This window comes from Barbus barbus, assembly GCF_936440315.1.
Source record: "Barbus barbus genome assembly, chromosome: 21".
NCBI lineage: Eukaryota > Metazoa > Chordata > Actinopteri > Cypriniformes > Cyprinidae > Barbus > Barbus barbus.
In genome coordinates, this window is record NC_136749.1 from 9,068,356 (window position 1) to 9,086,240 (window position 17,885).

A 17,885-nucleotide genomic window follows, 5' to 3' on the forward strand; every position below is an offset into this window, starting at 1 on the left:
CACAGGTACGTTTGTGTCATGAGATCAGGTCAGAGCGGAAATCTGAGAGGTTTCTGTCCCTACATTAAAAGCCCAATTCTCCAAAACTTTTACCAGAAAAGTTTGTAAAAGTAATGCACTCAAATATAACACAGAGCATGTTAAATATAAGCGGAAGCTTAAAACTGTGCTTACTTGACGCACAAGAACCAATCACGTCAAGTATATCTGAGCTTCCGCTTACCATATTTGATGTGCTTTGTGTGTATGCATTGATCAATATTTGTGAATAAAAGCCTAAATTAAATCGGTTTGTGACTCCCCTTAGAAGACGTTTATTACACTGCTTGACTCATTTCGATTGCTTTAACAATGTCTTTTTGAACCTTCTTAAGCACTTTCAATGGAAAGATCGAAATCTCTCAGGTTTTAAAGTTTTAATTTGCGTTTCTAGGCTTGGTACAACAGTAACAGAATTTATTTTTGGGTAAACTAACCCTTTATCGTGTTTAACCAGGAATACTCCTTTATGCAGATGAAGTTGGATATGATATATTAGTCTTTTTAACCCCAGGCAGCCAATTTTAACCCTGGGAAACACATTGTAAATAGGGTTAGCACTGGGTTTGCCCTTTACTTTAAGACGTAATGCTGGTCCTGAGCTTAATTCATTTTTTAATGCAACAAGCAGCAGTTAGACGCTTAAAGAAATGGGGCTCGATTTGTATCTGCTCCAAGACATATTGCAAACTTACATTCTGATCTCGCTCCCTTTCTAATATAGAACACTCACTTCATGATCCACTCAATTTGCAATGGAACTGCTTGTTTTCTTCAAAACATGACATTTATGAATATTATTTTGGTAAAATGTGTTGAGTGGGTTTCATGTTGTAGAGCAATACGTTTTTATATAATGCTAAAACTCTGCAGCATTAGTTTCAACAGAACTATGTTCTGCTAATGTGATTTGTTGCTTTAGGGCATATCGGACAGACAATGATAAATACACCTCAGAAAAATATCTACTTGATTTTTAAATAATTCATGCTTAGTAGTGGCACTTAAAGGAATTGAATTAGCTCAGGTTCAGGTTACCTCTCTGAGTTTTAATTTGGAGAAATATTTAAAGTTTTTAAATTGGTAATTAATTTAGGGTGAAATTCAGTGTTTGCAGGTCTGTGCTCCCTAATTACCATATTCATGAAGTAAACAACCATTGTGAATAACATTTGACTATAAGCATACATGCTTAATGCATTTAAATAATCTAGTTCAATTCTGGTACAAAAACACTCATTTACAGGTTAATAGTATCAATTTCCAAGTATAAGCTGATGTAGTTCTACATGTCCTTCAGTTTACGGTCAGTCCATGCTAAAAGACTGAAGATTGTTGCCTTGCGTGTTTTTCCACCTTAGAATACATTTTCACAGTAACAGCAAAGTTTATTTTTTACAATGTCAAAACAACATGGAGGACACAGATTTGCACAGAGCTGAAAACATGGATGAGTGTGTGCTTGGGGAGCAGCTTGATGTTTTGCTGCTGCTTCCCAGAGTGTCACTCTCTCACTGTCGCTCATCAGGACCGTGCACACACCTTACAGGTCAAAATCATTTGCAGCGTCTCACAAGTGTGCGCACCAGATAAGCCAGTGACAGACAAGGGCTTCTGGCTACAAACTTAAGGCAATGAGCTTGAGACTTGCATTGTGTACTTGCCATAAGTGAACTGATTTTTCACACATAAGTTAGTGACTACTGAATTAATGGAATTAACTCCATGGTTTCTGTTTTGGAACACAAAAACACGTAGAGTATTCCAACCACTTTTCTTCCTCTTTTTCCAGGTCCCAATCAGACATGGCAGTGGAATCATTAGCTGGAGAGATTCTGAAGGGCATCGGGTCCCAAGCAGAACTCCGATCCACAGAACAGTTTACACTGTGATTTATAAGTGACTATTGAACTCTTGTGATAGTGGTTGTAAAATGTACTCTGTAATTCTAGAATGATTGCAATACTTAAGCTAATTTAAAATCACATTTATTGTATTCCAAGAATAAAAGTGTCCACAACTAGATCAATTTAAAGTCCATTTTATTGTTTAGCCAGGTCATTACCAAGTCTCCAACCAACAATCGCAGGCTACAATAATTAGGGGTTCTTTTCAAAACCTTTCTAAAGCTACCATCAAAAAAATAGATCAAGACAGGGAAAAAAAAGGGAGAAAAATAAAAATAAAAAGGCAAAACTGGCCCCAACTGATTGCAAACCCTTTGGAACATTTGTGATTTCTTTAAAGCAAGAGAGCTGATATTTGGACTTCTCCAATTCTTGGTTTTATACAAAAGCTACACAATGTTACATTTGATAAGAATACAATTCAACTGATTAATTAGTGTTCTACACCATAAACTCGATAAAATCTTGATGGATCATTACCACTATAACTCAACACTATGAGAGAGAAAGAGACAGTTGAAAGGAATACAAAGTTCTGCAAAATAAAAGACGAGTAACAAAGCAAGCTAGATGAGTACCATTACAGACTGAAATATCCTTTGAAAAATAAAAAGCAATAAAAAGTACAGGCAAGGCTAAGGTTGAAAACTCCATCTTAGGATTTGCTTTTTGGGCTTTCTTCTGTCAATCACACCAAATTCTGACCGACCAAGACCAGAACAAAAGTTTTACTTCCATGTGTTCCCATAGGAAACTCAGCTTGTATTAGTGTGTCAGGCACTTTCAGAGAAACTAGCCCACTCTCTTGAGCCCGCTCAGCAACTCTACAGGCCAAAATCACAATGCAGGTTCATTCAGATCAGATGATACAGCTGCAGCAGAGAGAAAAGAGGGGACAAACAGATTAGAATCCTATTCAAGGGGAGAAACACGCACACATACAGGACTGTAATCAATTCAGATGCAGCTCAGATTAGTTCTGCTACAGGCGTGCTTTACTCCAGCCTTTCAAATCTCCTACACACGGTGCGGTCAGCACAGATCAAACACAACCGGCCATTCGCATCGAGTGCACGTTCGGAGCGTCTTGGTGCCTCACCTAAAAAGTCATTGTATTTACAGATCGGTATCGAACCAGGCCAGCTGATTGCTGTCGCCCGGTGGGAGGCCATCAATCAGGTCCTGGGCGTGGCCAAGGTCAGGCAGGCCGTCTACAGGGTAATCTGGGCCAGGGTGGTGCCCACCCATCTCGTGCTCCATCATGGGATCCATGACCATGGGATCCTGCCCGTAGCCTCCGGAGTGGAAGGAGCGGTAGCTTGGGTCTGGAGGACGAGGGGAGTGGATGGGAAGTGGAGGGAGCACACACACACACACACACACACACACACGTACATACATACGTTAGAGGAAGCATATTAAACGGGCAGCTCACAATAGCACAACCTCAGACCCACAAGACCAGAGAGAGAACATAAGTCATTTGACCCAACTCAACTGGAACCTGACATTTTTATGGAATACGGTGCCCTATTAGAGCTTTTTGTTTTTTTTAAATAAATTGTAAATACCTCTATTGAGGGAAAAAAAACATGCAAAATTTATGGTATGCATTTAGTTCAATTTAGTCATCATTTCAGAATTATTTATACCTTTAGACTGATGGTTAAGCACCATTTACTGACCATTTGTTGAAATCAGGGCTGGGGGAATATTTTTAAAAGATAAATCCCAAAAGAGAAAATTAATTCAGGCTCATGATTTTACAAACTCACATGACTGATTTTTCCATAAACCATGAAATATGTTAAGCAGAATGACATGAATTAATAAAGTCACTATTCACTTTCTTTGCACAGAAAAGAATAACAAGTGAATGGTGATTGAAACTGTCGGATTATGCTTAACATCTAATTTCTTGAGAAAGTTCGAGTTGTGAAAGAATTCTCAGGTTTTTAAGAGTTCCAGGCCTTATTTAGTGCCCGGTTTTTATGGAAAGCGCCAGGCATGTCTCTAGGTTTGGTGGGTGAAGGCTGATGAAGCAGTGGATTAGTGAGTATCACACCCAGATGCTGAGAGCTGATCTCATTTATGAAAATAATGAACTTACCGTCCTGCCTGTAGCCCAGAGGCTCTCCCTGCGCACCGATGTCCAGCCCTAGATCTCCAGTCTGAAAACAGACACACAAGAAAAAAAATGCATAAGAGAAGTGCTCACTTCAGCCTCGCATTTTGAGTATATCAGGACTAAATCAGTTCCACTAATGCCTTCAGAGTGCTTGAGGCTCATAAAAACAATAATGCTTTGTTAGAAAGAATCACCTGCCCAGTAAATTCACAAATATAACACCCACATCTGCCATAACCGGTTCTGTAATGCGCTGGGAATTTATAGGCTTAATCTACAGCAGGGCTCTGTGCCAGCGTTGATTGCAGGATTTAGCAGAGATGAGCCCCCTTACCTCGTTCCAGGTCATGGGCTCAGTTCTGAACAGAGAGCTGGTGAGCTCCACAGACAGTCGTTTCTTGTAGTCCTGGGGCTTATCCTCAGACATGCGGAACAGAACTGCAGCAGCGTACGTGGCTGTGGGCGAGAGATAGCAACGTTAGTGTGACCGAGAAAACTTTCAAGCCAACCCTGCTCACCCTAGCCACTGCCTCCAGTGGAAATCCATGCATAGCTGGGAAAACAAATCTGCAGTGTTTCGTATTCACACTTGCTTCTCTGTTTATTCTGTGGAAGTTTAACTTGTTTCTTCAAACTTTGTTGAGACATCGGGAGGCAGTGACACAGTGTGCTGCCATTATATGTAATTGACGTCTTTCTGCATTATTCTATGGTGGTTGTGTTGGCACACACGTGCTGCTTATTAAGAGGGGGTGCACACACTCACCAACTCCCTCGTTTCTGGAGTGGAGAAGCTCTGTTAGGGGAGCGGTGGCTCCTTCTGCCTCAATGGCCTCGGCTGCCTCCTTATCCTGAGCCAGCTCACACAGCACACCTGCAGCTACACGCTGGATGTTCTCGATAGGAGAATACAGCAACTGCAGAGAAAGACAGAGGCATGTCAGACAGGCTCAGACTCAGTTCAGAAAAGTTCAGTAGATGCAAATATAATACCAACTTAATGAAAGTAAAAAAAGGGCCATACAAACTTTAATTCTCAATTCATTAAAGTGATAAAATGACAAAGCAGAACGAGCAAGCATACAATCTATACATATTAAACAGCAAAACAATAGACATAATGAACAGAGACAGAACGATAATTAAAGCAAAGGATAGAAAAACAAACAAGCTACTGAGTAAAAGACAGATCAATAAACAGATTCATTGATAAATAGAACAAAAGACAGAACATAGAATATAGAGTAACTAGAATGACAGAACAATCAAACCAAAGAACGATCGAGAGAAAAATAGAATGATAGAACGAAAGTCATAGTGTGATATAAAACTAACAGAGCATGCAACAGATAGAACGACACAATATATAGCAAGTGACAGCTAGAACGATAGACCAAGTGAACAAATAGACAGAATGAACAAGATGGACAACAAACAAACGGTAGATAGAAGTGATCAAATGAGTTCAATAGAAAGAACAAGCAAACAAATGAAAGATGGAACAATGATAGAAACAAATTATAGAACAAACTATAGGTAAAAGAACAGAACTAGATCAATAGCCAGATAACTCAATAGATAACCAAAAGATAACTAGGTAGCCTATTAGACAATAGAACGAACATCAGAACATAGAAACAGACAGACAGATAATGTGAGCTCTCAGTGACTGACCTGAACAAACAGTGGAATAGTGTTGAGTCCTCTGATGACTATTCTGTTGTGAATGTCTCTTGCTAGAATGTGCAGAGCTCCAGTGCAGCCCTCCACGATCTCCTCCATACGCACACCCTCCTGAAACACACATGAAAACTTCATTCACCTATCCAATCTGCAAAAAAATTATTGGACACCTTAACTTGTGCGCTTATATGGATTAATTGGGTATAAGGGTTTCATTACAAAATAATGAAATTGCACAATTCGGCAGACATGAAATCCAGACAATCATTCGACCATGACTCACCACAAACTGCTGCTGGGTTCCACCCATGGAGGTGCGTCTCTGAGTGTCCTGATGGGCCCTGACCAGAAGCTGCACCAGGCGGGGAATGGCACCCTGCTCTCTGAGTGGGGCGTGGTTGGCGGGGCACAGTGCCAGGTTACGGATCAGCCCCACTGTGGCCTGGGAGAGGACATAGGCATTTAAAAAGTGGTAAAATATACCTTTATGAAAAGAAAAAAAAATCCTCTTCATGCACAATGAAAGCCACTAAAAGACAGGAGTGATGATCTCATATCACTTCCATACCTTAATGAGAGGCCAGTGTGAGGGAGGGTGGAGCAATTTCACCACCACAGGCAGCCCATAGTGCAGCCGCACTGCATTCTGGGCCATCTCTGCATCCTGATGTCTGGATGTGAGGTGACGTAGAGCGCAGATAGCAGGCTCTGTGATGTCCTCTCTGTCTCCGGCACGAAGTACAGTGCGCACAAGGGCCTCAATGCCGCCCACTTGGCACACCATCATCTTGTTCTTGTAGTTGTTGCAGGTGAGGTTGGACAGGATTCCAGCAGCACACGTCACCACGTTGATGTCGTCTGAACCGAGCAACTGGACCAGGGTGCCCAAGAGCCCCTCCATACCCTCCTGTAGAACAGAAAGATCCAGCGTTGAGATGCGCTGCTTTATTCAACCCAGAATTTGCATCCATGACAAACTCTATTCAGGTTTTTTTTTTTTAGTCCCACACACGACCAGCCACAGCCATTCGTAACATTTTACTACACGTTACATGAGGTTCTAAGCCTACCATGAGTGGGTAAATGGTTAAATACACAAAATCATTCCAGAAATGTTTTGATAATTCAAGAATTCTGATGCCACAACAACAGCTGGGTGAAATGTACACATAGCGCAGGCATTACAACCAAATGTAGCATTTGTTCATGCTCCATCGACACTTTTTTTTTTTTCACAAGCTGATGTCCTTACTGTGTGGGGTCAGAGCTGGCTACAGCCCCTAACCCCCGTCACAGACAAAGGCAGGAATGACTGTTACCTGCACATCTACTTCTGCTAAAGACGTCTTCTCCATGGAAACAATGGGGAGACAGAAAGAGAGGGCTCATGTAGGAAGAACAGAAGACAACGTAAAAGAGCTGAGGGAAAGAGACTGATGGATCAGTACCTGTTTTGTGGCAGCGTCTGAGAGATTCCTCAAAGTCCACAAGCAGTTCTGTACCAGTCGCTGACTGGGGTCTGTGAGGTGAAGGCCAAGTGCTTGCATGCCACCTGAAAACAACACAAAGCTTTCATGGTCAAACCATCCTAAATCGTCAGCTCCCACCTAGGGATGGGCATTTTCCAAACATTTTGCATTCGAATATTCGGGCTCATAAAAAAACAAATATTCGAAAATCTGTTTATATAAATGAGGTTAAATGAGAAAGACGTTTTTTAATGATCAAATTGTCGTCACGATTTCGGAAACAAGCTTATGATTAGCCGTTACTCAATGTTCTACAACAACGTTACATTACATCGCAAGGTTTTATTTTGGTTGAAAATGTGTAAACAATAACAAAAAATACGTTTTAAAAAAAAGCATTCAAGATCAAGCAGAGCAATTGGAAAAATAAAGCAGACTATTCCAATTACAGTACAGAATGTAGGCTACATATACTCGAGTCAGCCTATATTTGTGTTTAAATTGTTTCACGTATTAATTCTGAGAGAAACAATATCCACATGCTCAGATGAAAGTTTTTTTCCTCAGCCTGATAATAAGAACGCACTGACAAAGATAACGTGTGCTAAGTTCCTTAGTGCTTTGTGTTAAACCACTCTCCCTCGAGAAAATGTTATATATGTCTGAAGATCATTTCACTACCAGATGCGATCTCCTCTTGGCTCAATCGGAGTACAGCTGCGCTCACCTGCAGTCGTGAATGCAGTGATGGACAGCTGTCTTTCCTCAGTCGACTGTTTGGATTTCATGATTTTGTCATTGTGGTGGTGATAGTATGATAAATCAGTTTCACTAATTAATTTGATCAGAAGTAATTAAATTGTCAGATCATTTAGATCAAAGTAAATCCAAACTTCGCGAGGCAGATGACGACGTTCTAAGATCAAATACTATCAACTTAACACGCTCCACAGCGCCACCCAATGCATGTAGTTATAACTGCTTAGGATTTATCATGGATTCCCTGCATTTACGGCCAGCAAATTGACACGTAGTAAAATTCGAATAGTGTTTTTCTTGTTTCAATAATAATTACAGACCGAATATTCGACTATTCGTGCACACCCCTACTCCACTAAATTGAAGGTAAATGGACTCACCAGCCTCAACGATGGCAGGTTTGTTACTGGAGCAAACTGACAGCACTTTGAGCACTCGACTAGTGGTCCACAACAGTTTCTCATATGTGTAGGTCCTCATGATGTTGACCAGAGCCTGTGGGCCTCCACTGGCCAGAATGATAAGCTAAAAAAAAATATATACAAATGTAATATAATACTCTTAAGCTAATATTACATCTTAGTGTGATTATGAAATCACAGTGACTGTGATTCAAATATATGCACTGCATGTTTCACATTTACAAACAAGCTCATGATCCAATGTTCTGTCTCTCGGTTCAGAATAAATGCTGCATCTGCTCTGAATTCGGGTCGCTTGTAACCTGAATTTGGGAACAACATGCACCAACAATCTTCTCAAATTTGAACTGAAAAGCACTTATAACCAGCTATTGCCAACAAAAGAGCCTTATGGTCTCTGAGTCTTTTTTTTCCCCTCACCAAAACAAAAGCTGGATTGTTTAACGATTATAAAAAAAGATAAATATTTTAATATTTTGTTGATTACTGCTATTAGTAATAAATCTTATTATAAATATTAGTTAATATTATTAAAGCCAAATTGAATTTGTTCGGCCAAACTGTGCAGTTCTGCAAACAAGCAGAGCAAACCTAGAGCTTTTAAAAAAACTATTTTAAATCTCAATATGTATCTGAATAAACAGCCCTATAATATTCAGACATCCAGTTCCAAAGAAAAACATCAAAGGTGCTAATCAAAAACACTTCAATTCCAAATATAGCTGATACAGTATATTGTTGCACTGCTAGATATGAGTGACAAGATTTTTGAAAAATAAATACAATTTGTAAACAAGAGTGTATCTGGCCAAGAACCCTGCTGTGATGTGCCTATCTTCGAGAAGTTTTTGCTTCTTACTTTGCTTTCCTGATTGCCGTATGCCAGAATCTGAAGGCAGTCTGTCGTGATGGCGAGGAATTTGACATTTGTTTTATTTAACAAGGCCACCATTTTCTGCAGGCCTCCGGCCAAACGGACAGCCATCTTGGCTCCTTCCTGGTGCAGTAGCAGGTTGTGTAGAGTCGTAATGGCATAAAACAGTACGGAGTCCACTGGGGAACTGAAGAGACCACAGCAATATTAATTAGACCCAAACTACAGATAAATAATGGGATTCAAGCTTAAGCACACAGAGCAGGTCTCAGTATGACTCAGCCTGCTAGTCCTTGAATTCCAAACACACAACAACTTCCCTGATTCAAAAGATTCACAGGATATATATCTGCATGATGGTCGATATTTGTCCGTTTAAAAATAGAGAGCATCAAGGAGAACCAACCTAAGCATTTTGACGAGGGCAGGGATGCCTCCTGATTTGAAGATGGAGAGCAGGCCTTCTCTGTGGTGGGAAAGATTGTGCAGGGTGCCGGAGGTGCAGCGGGCTGTTTCTACATCATTAGTGTTCTGCATCGTCCTCACAATGGCCGACACCATCTGTGGGGATCGCATGATGGCATGACGAGAGGCCTCCTTCTTCGAGAGCTGGTGCACCATCACAGCTGCCTTATTTACCACCACCTGATGGAAATAGAAGAAATCAAGCCATAAGCACACTCTGACAGTGTCACAGCACTGGCTGTTTTTGACAGTCCATCCGTTCCAACCTGATCCTCATCGTTCAGTAGTTTGGTGAGTTCTGGAATGGCACGGGTGGCCAGCTCTGCATCGTCCTGGTAGTTAATGAGGTTGACCACAGCGTGTTTGAGCATCTGCGAGGGCTCGGCCAGGCGCTGGACGTTGGTAGGGTGGGAAGAGTCGAACTGTGTGGAAGGTATCTGCATGCCCTCATCTAGAGTCTCTGGGAACATGGCCGCCCGGACTCTCTGTGCTCTGGTCATGGCGTACTGACCATCGATGTCTACAGAGAAACCACAGTACTATATATCAAGCAACTGTCTTATGCACAGTTATTCAAAAACGAATATAAAAGATCTGTTATGTCTATGAATATAATACAGTGATGGTTAATCCCACAATGAAAAGATACAAACAAGCTAAAACAATTAGAAATTGTCTCAGCATTGTGTCTTACATAAATCAGTGTGACTGCAGTTTACTACTTTGACCCAACCTCGCATTAAGTAAATGAAATTCTCAATTTTCCATATTCTTTCCAAGAATTCTTAAAACAGGAGAATAGGATCACCACACACCTGCTACCTGGTCCTGGTTAAAGGCCTGGTTAAAGCCCTGCTCCCACTCATACAGCACCTGATTATCCACATCTTCATCCTCTGGGTTGCCCTTGCCGCTTAGGGATGGGGCAGTGGTTGTGGCCCCAGAATGGATACCTGAGTCCAGGTAAGACTGTTGCTGCCAATGGCTGACCGCAGCCTTGCGATCCGGCTCCATGGCCATGTCAAGCTCCATCAAGTCAGCTGCACATGAAACATTGCAAAATAATATAATCAAATCTCGCAATCGTATTTAGACCAGAACTTTAAATATTTTAGCTCTTCTAGCATTTCTGCGTCACAAAAATATTTAACTATAGCAACATGTAGAATAACTTACATTGGGTAGCCATGGTTCTCTCACAGCCAAGCACAGCTTCCTAATCTGAAAAACAAACACAGCAAAATGGTTAATTTCACATTTCTGGTGCCAACTTTCTCTCTCGTTCTCATATAGCACTCAACTCCATCTCTCTCACACACACAAACATTCCACAAAGTCTGGCGTGCAGCACACACAAGCCCCAGTGTTCGGCCTGAATGCTCTATCTCCTAACCTGACTGCAGCTGGGATGAAAGAGTCAGGCAGGATGTGCCACACTACACACACAGCCACTCTTATTATCTGCAGGTCCCTCATGATACTCCCTTGAAAGAGCTTGGGGTGAACAATAAACAGTGCTACAGGAAATCAAAGGTCTGTTATAATTCAGGAATTTGGGGGTTGTTGTAGGCGCCACTCCATATATCATAAATCATCCACTAAAGGTATATTAATAAATTATATTTAAGTATTTAAAAATACCAATGTCAAGGTAACTTTTTCTACCCAGCTGAGATTAGTTTTATCGATTTTGTGAGAATAACAATTTTGTGACATTCCTGCTGCCTTGAAAGCATCAGTTAGATTGCTATAAATTCACTAAAATCAGTTGTATGGTTTCCTGGTATTACTGCAAATTAAGTTATTTTTTTGCATCCATTTATAAGAAGGTTCAACGAAAAAAATAATTCTTTTTGATATGCATTTCAAATCATTGGACCATGATATGATGTTCTTCTGGCAAAAATATCTACGTAGAAAGCATGGGGAAGCTTTTTCTGCATTTTACAAAGTCACTCCATCACAAGCATGATAATAAAGCTTGAGCTATTAGCATCACTCCAAACATCCAACCTCCATCTCTAAGCCATGAGGGTTTTTAGTAAAAGAGTTGCTAAAGGTTTATATGACATTCAATAATGAGCTCAGCCAGAAACCCCACCATCACAACAGCGGCAATATGCACATGACATTCTTTGTCGATTGCCCATCAACGTCAGCAGTTAACACCTACTGAAGCGATACTGAATTCAGGGTCTCAGTCTGGGGGGCCCCAGTCTCCTTCCCTTTTGTGAAGCCTCCTCCAAAATTACCATAACACAAGCCCCAAGCCCACCTCCTTTATTCAGACGTACAACACCCCTCTCCAAGTCAGCAGGCAGAATGCAATCCCTCTCCGAGACGTCCAACATTCACATGTAGCCTTGAGACCAAAACTGGCTGCCCATGTCTCTCCATTGTGTTGGTTAGCAAAACATACTGTTCCTCTCAGTCAACCAGCTCTTACAAAACACAAACATGTTGCAGCATGTGGAAAGGTCACTCGGTAGAACATTTCGGCTAGCTCGTCAACATTTTGCTGTTCCTGTTCAGGAGCTGCTAGTCCATGTGGAACAGCACCACAGGAGGTTTAGCTTTATGATGTAGCAAGGTCTTGGCAAACATTCAGAGAAAAATAACTTTTCCTGTTCGATGGGCTCTAGTCTCATGCACACTTTTTTTCAGGATTTGGCTCTCGAAAACAGCCTCTTCAAGTTCAGAAGCTGAATTAGGTCAAGTAAGGAAAGGCTAGACTGGAATACAGATGCGTGTTGTGTTGCACACAGTCTATTATGGATATACCTCAATTACACAGTCATAATGGGGCTTGCCTCTCTAAAGACACCAAGTCCGTATATCCTATTTTAGAGCTATAATTATACAACAGACTGAACACTACGGCAACAAAATAGTGATGCACTGAAACATTTTCTATTTCAGCCAAAATTGTTTTGGAGGGCGGAAATTGAGCGAGCCCGACATTTTATTGGCAGTTCCCGATGGTGCTTTGTGTCAGAGTCTGCTTTATGTACATAACATGGATAAGCCACAACAGGTGATTGTTATATTGAATATTGATTTTTTTCGATTTGAAACAATCTTCATTTTGATGAACCAACATAAATTTTTTTAATATATCAAGAATCAAAATTCAAGGCTATAGGCTGTTTTCTGTGGCTGCATGAACAAAACTTCACTGCGCATTATTTGTAGTCCATCTACCATTCAATAAATTGCAATAAGGTTTTTTTACTTTTGAAATGAAAATGTAAAGTTTTCAAATTGTCCGTTTTATTACATTTACACAATAAGTGTTGTTTGGCAGCACACCTGAACCGATCATCACTTCCTCTTTACTACTTTTTATAGCATGAAAAACATTAATGAAAATTAGAAGGTATGTTGAAAGGTTAAGTATATTTTTTACTTGTTATTGATGTCCACTATTTAGGCTAATGTTTCAATAAATCTGTTAGAGCAAGTTTATTGTATATTAGTTCAACAATAAATAAAATCAAAAAGTTTATATAAACAGCCTAATGTGTCATTTAAATGTTTGCATAACTCAATTTTTAATTGTTAAATGTTATTAATTACTCAATTTTCAGCTAAATGAACTTTAATTTATTTTTCAGTGTTTTGGCAAAAAAAAATACAAAAATAGTGCATCACTACAACAAATCCAAAAAGCAGGCCGTGTTGTTTCTACAAATGGAAATGTCACCTGGACAAACACAGGTGCCAAAACAAACCCCCGGTCCAGGAGGAAAACGGAACTGACACACCAAAACCTACAAAAATCTCTCAGTCCTGTGCAGCTCTGCGTCAAACAGAGTCCAAATGACACGGTCAGCTCTTATGTTATATTTGCCAATAACAAGTACAGTTTCTCTTGGAGGCAGCTGTCAGTATTGTGAATGCAGAGCATGGAAAGTGTGTTTGATAAAGGGATGTGTAAAACAGTGCTGCTGTGGCACTCTGCCTGGGGCTGCCGAGAGTTTCACAGCAGTGAGCCAGTCGCTCGGTCTACGGTTCACAACATCTGGAGTCAATTGGAGAGATAAACCCAGCAGCATACAGTCCTTAACCCCCCTGCGGTATTACTGCTCGCTCTCGCACGCAACGTGAGGTGCCAACTGATCCTCAGCCTCCAAGAAATCCCACACACAAGCTACACGCAAACAGTCCTCTTGCTCACAGTCAGTTGAGATGATGCATGGAAATAAGTCCTAACAAGCCACTATAGGTTAGTCTGGGTCATTGATGAGGTCATGCTGGATGTATTTAGACAATCGGTTTTCCCTTCCAGAGCTCAATCGCTGGGTTATACAATCATCTAAATGGACATTGTGAATAAAATCATGAAGAGAAAAGCTTCTGGGTTAGCTCTTCTGAATTTTACTCTTGCTGAACTCCACAAGTTTCTTTATTTCACAGACAGACTGGCTTGGGAATGAAAAAAAAAAAAACAACCCTAATAACCACATGAGCATGTTTTTCACTGCCTGGCCAACATACACATCTGAAACCAATCTGAATGTTTTGGTACCTCTACTGGGTGGAATATGGGTGGAGTTGGCCACATAGAAAAAGGGGGGAAGAAAGATGCAGTCCTCACAGAGCTCCAACAGTGAGCAGCAAATAAGCACTCATTACTCAAAGCCTGAATCTGACTTGGAACCTGGCACACAAATCTGTGTTCTGTAAGACTCTGCGTTCTTAGGAAAAGCTAACGTCTGCATCACAAAACAATAGCCTGGACCAAACCCACCATTGTCATTAGTCACTTCAACCCTTCCAGCTGGAGCTCTAGTAGACCTCAAAAAGTCTATATGAAACTTTGCATTAACAAAAATCTAAAACCAGAGTGTTGGTTCCAATTGGCCCAATCCTAACATAGTATATAGTTAAATTAGTATTGCACTTCACATGCACCCCAAAAAAAAAAAAAAGTTCTCTCAACACAGTGCCTATTCCATACTCAACGACGGGCTCCTCCAAAGAAACCTGAGGAGGCTTGAGAAGACGGAGGCATTCGTTTGTAATCCTTGGCATTCGGACAGCATGTGAATTTAAATACCACCCAAATGGCTTGGGCTAAGTGCCTGTTGTGACCAGGGGCATATGCAGCTTAGATAGCAATTTCAACACCCGCATTCAATTTCAGAGATCTGCCTTTTGTGTGCAGTATTTCAAAAGATCTTAGTTGCTAGCTCCCAGGAACATCCTATACTACACATCTGCTCCAAATGTGTCAATTGTGATGAGAGATGCTCTAACAGCATGAGTCTGCGCACATGTGCACGTACACACAGCGTATTGTGACTTCATCTACCTCACCCAGATCCAAAAACATACTGTAGCCGCTCTGTACAACTGAAATAACTACCTCAGATGCTTCCATTTAGAGAGTTTAGGCATGAAGACACAGAGTAAGCAGTGGGAGAACACCTTATACCATAGGTAAAGAAAAATGAGGATTCATACACCAATCAGGAAAACAAAACAAAAAGTTTTCTAAATTCTTGATTATCTAAGCAGCTGTCAAATTGAATGTCCATAAATGTTTGACAACTATTACAAGCATTTTAATAATTCTTAGTTTGAATTAACATCAAATTTGCACTAATAAGTTAAATGTACTATGTTCTGCAAGTTTTTGTTCTAAAATTGTCAAGTAAATGTAGACAAGTACATACTTTGTTTTTACTCAATTTTAAATATACAACATAACCGAACATTAAACATGAGCAGGGCTTTGCCTTTAAATGAAAGCATAAATTAACATTTACTCTCCCAATTGAGTCTTATGCAAAGCATGCTGGGAATTTAAAATCCACCCGTGCAGTTTCAGTTAATGCAACCAAAATGATTAATGTAGTCCCACCATAAATGAATGAAGTAAACTTGAACTTTACCTAATTAATTGGACTAATCACAATAAAATTATGCTCATTTTCAATAAATTGAACAAGGAGCAAAAATATGGTCTCAGCGTATACCTATTGATGTTCATTTCTGATTGAGAAATGAGACTAGAGAATGCCTAAAGTCAAAAAAGTGAGGAAGATATGACCACTTCCTTCAGTCAGACTCCATGACAGAGGTGGAGGAAAAGGCACATAGGTTTACTTTTTAAACCACGTGAATCATTAACAAATCTACTGCCAGTTGTGCTGCTAAAAAAACAAGCCCTTTAAGAAAAAATATGAACCCATGCTTTTACAGATCGTCAGACTGCAGGAAAGTCAACTGAGAATTTCACTCGATGCATACTGAAGTAAAGCTCAAGTCAGTTGGGTGTATTGTTAAAAAGAGCTGGGGGGGTGATGTATGATCCCCACCCCCAGCAGAGTCAGATTTCCCTCAAGCTCCTCCTCGACTTCCTCTCGACGACCAAACACTTTAAATGCCTTTGTTTGTTTCTTACTGAGACTTAAATATGGGTCATATTTAGAGTATTTAACAGCGCATGGCTTTACTAATATCGTAAGTGTTTATAACTCAAGGTGATAGAGCTGGCCACGCATTTGGGCAGAAAATGTTACCACAAACTTAATATCCACCGGATTTTAGTGAACTTAGTCACAAAAACAAGCAGCTTAAAACATCTCGAGTTCAGTAATGCGCAAACAGAGCTAAAAGACAGCTAGTTTATATGAGCTAACGTTAACCACAGACTAACTTTCAACCGACTTAACAGGTTTGAGATTGCGGTAAGACTAACCCAACTTTAGCATTGAATTGTACAGAGGAAATCACAGAGATAATGTAAAGAGACCGATATCCAGTTAAGTTAGGGGAGGATTTTACAAGGTCTCCACAAAACACTTTAATGCCCTAAAATGCTAACCGAGCTAATTAACTTAGCCCCAAAGACACAAAATGTCTTGAGCTTTAAAGACACCTTTTCTGATTCATTAAAACGCTTATAGTATTACAGCCGAACCAATCCGCGTTTATATATATATATATAAATATATATGCGTGTGTGTGTGTGTGAATGTGAGAGTAATTTGGTCGTGATTTTGCAGTAATATTTCCTCACCTCCTCTCTCCCCACAGCTGCAGAAAGACATTCCCTCCTAACATTACATGTTTTATCGGCGAAAACACTCACCTGTGTCAAAAGCTGTATATTCCGTTTTCGCTTTTCAATACTTAAACACGAATAAAGGCGACAATCCGTTGAGAAAAATGTGAGGAACAGACCCGCGGCGCTGAGAGTGAAGGTGTGCGCGAGGACTCCGCGCTCGCGCAGCAGCACACTGGGAAAGATGGCGTCACTCCATATGTGCGCGAGCCATATAAAAACTCCTACTCCTGCCATATCCTGCCGCCTTCCGGAAAACTAGATCCCGTGCCGCTGGATCTTTACAGAAATGAAACCAAATGCGGTTTCCGTACTCAACGAGAATTTAACAGATATAAAATTCAGCAGTGTTAAAGATGGCTGCGAGCTAAACGACCGAAATGTGAGATAATTTAGGGAGTAGGGGAAAATATGGATTCGTGCGCAGGAATACCAGAACTGCACGGCTGTGGTGCGGCAAAGGGACGCACCTATTCATTAAGTTTTATGACTATCGCAATAAAGAGTGTGTGTGTAGTATTGACGAGAAGCAACGCCACACGATAACCAGACTAAAATCATGAATACAAAAATGGCAATTTCTTTGTGGAAATAAGTGTTTGTAAACCTTCCTGGCAAACGGGAGCTCGCGTTTAGGTTTTAGAGGCAGTTTTTCCATCCCTCTCCTCTGTACAACAATGCAGCGTGGATCGGAAAACTACTGCATCAAACTGCTGATACGTGCTAAAATGACAATCTGCATTTACCATCATTTAAAACTAGAAAAGCTCTGCTGCAGAGGGGTTCACAAAAGCAAATATTCAATGTATGACTTTTAAATCTCTGAAATTACGATGCATATTTAATAAATGTCAACGTGCATATTTTGCATGTATCCAAAACACAATTGGTGTTGTGAGTGTGTGCCTCCATGGTGAAGCTGTCATGTTCAGACTGGTTCTTATCTCAACTCTTCCCTGGAAAAATAGAGAGGAGGGCCTGAGGAAACACAACAGTGCCAAAACACACTTTAACCATTTTTGGTTTAATAAATCATCTTTAATTGTCACAGTAAAACATTTTGAAGG

The 17,885-nt window shown here is 40.5% G+C and overlaps 2 protein-coding genes across 5 annotated transcripts in view; one reads left to right on the top strand and one right to left on the bottom strand.

Moving 5' to 3' along the window:
• Window positions 1-2,066, top strand: part of LOC306887908 (serine/threonine-protein kinase ULK4-like) — a gene marked incomplete at its 5' end in the record, with an annotated part of 228,790 nt that extends 226,724 nt beyond the window's left edge. Inside the window, 1 exon segment of the mRNA XM_079445936.1 lies at window positions 1,832-2,066. Coding sequence (XP_079302062.1) covers window positions 1,832-1,931 — 100 coding nt within the window. The 3' untranslated portion in view covers window positions 1,932-2,066.
• Window positions 2,065-17,010, bottom strand: LOC306887907 (catenin beta-1-like). Of its 4 annotated transcripts, XM_079445932.1 has the most exons (17): window positions 16,846-17,010; window positions 10,923-10,967; window positions 10,562-10,786; window positions 10,013-10,266; window positions 9,688-9,926; window positions 9,267-9,468; window positions 8,366-8,510; window positions 7,206-7,309; window positions 7,077-7,103; window positions 6,326-6,664; window positions 6,041-6,199; window positions 5,749-5,868; window positions 4,841-4,991; window positions 4,409-4,530; window positions 4,057-4,117; window positions 3,046-3,271; window positions 2,065-2,818 (listed from the first exon to the last, which is right to left on the bottom strand). In XM_079445932.1, the coding sequence occupies exons 2-16, from the start codon at window positions 10,933-10,935 to the stop codon at window positions 3,063-3,065; spliced, it is 2,370 nt and encodes a 789-aa protein (XP_079302058.1). In that variant the 5' UTR covers window positions 10,936-10,967; window positions 16,846-17,010; the 3' UTR covers window positions 2,065-2,818; window positions 3,046-3,062. The 4 variants fall into 4 exon arrangements, with proteins under 4 accessions (XP_079302058.1, XP_079302059.1, XP_079302060.1 ...); XM_079445933.1 differs by lacking the exon at window positions 7,077-7,103; XM_079445934.1 differs by lacking the exon at window positions 3,046-3,271.
• Between the last annotated feature and the right edge of the window lie 875 nt (window positions 17,011-17,885).

Bases quoted from the DNA above. Each gene is read 5' to 3' on its own strand.
- LOC306887907 (XM_079445932.1), bottom strand. The intron at 7,310-8,365 runs GTGAGTCCATTT...TGTTGTTTTCAG, and splicing joins ACCTGCCATCGTTGAGGCTG to GTGGCATGCAAGCACTTGGC. The intron at 7,104-7,205 runs GTACTGATCCAT...TCCATGGAGAAG, and splicing joins CAGACGCTGCCACAAAACAG to ACGTCTTTAGCAGAAGTAGA.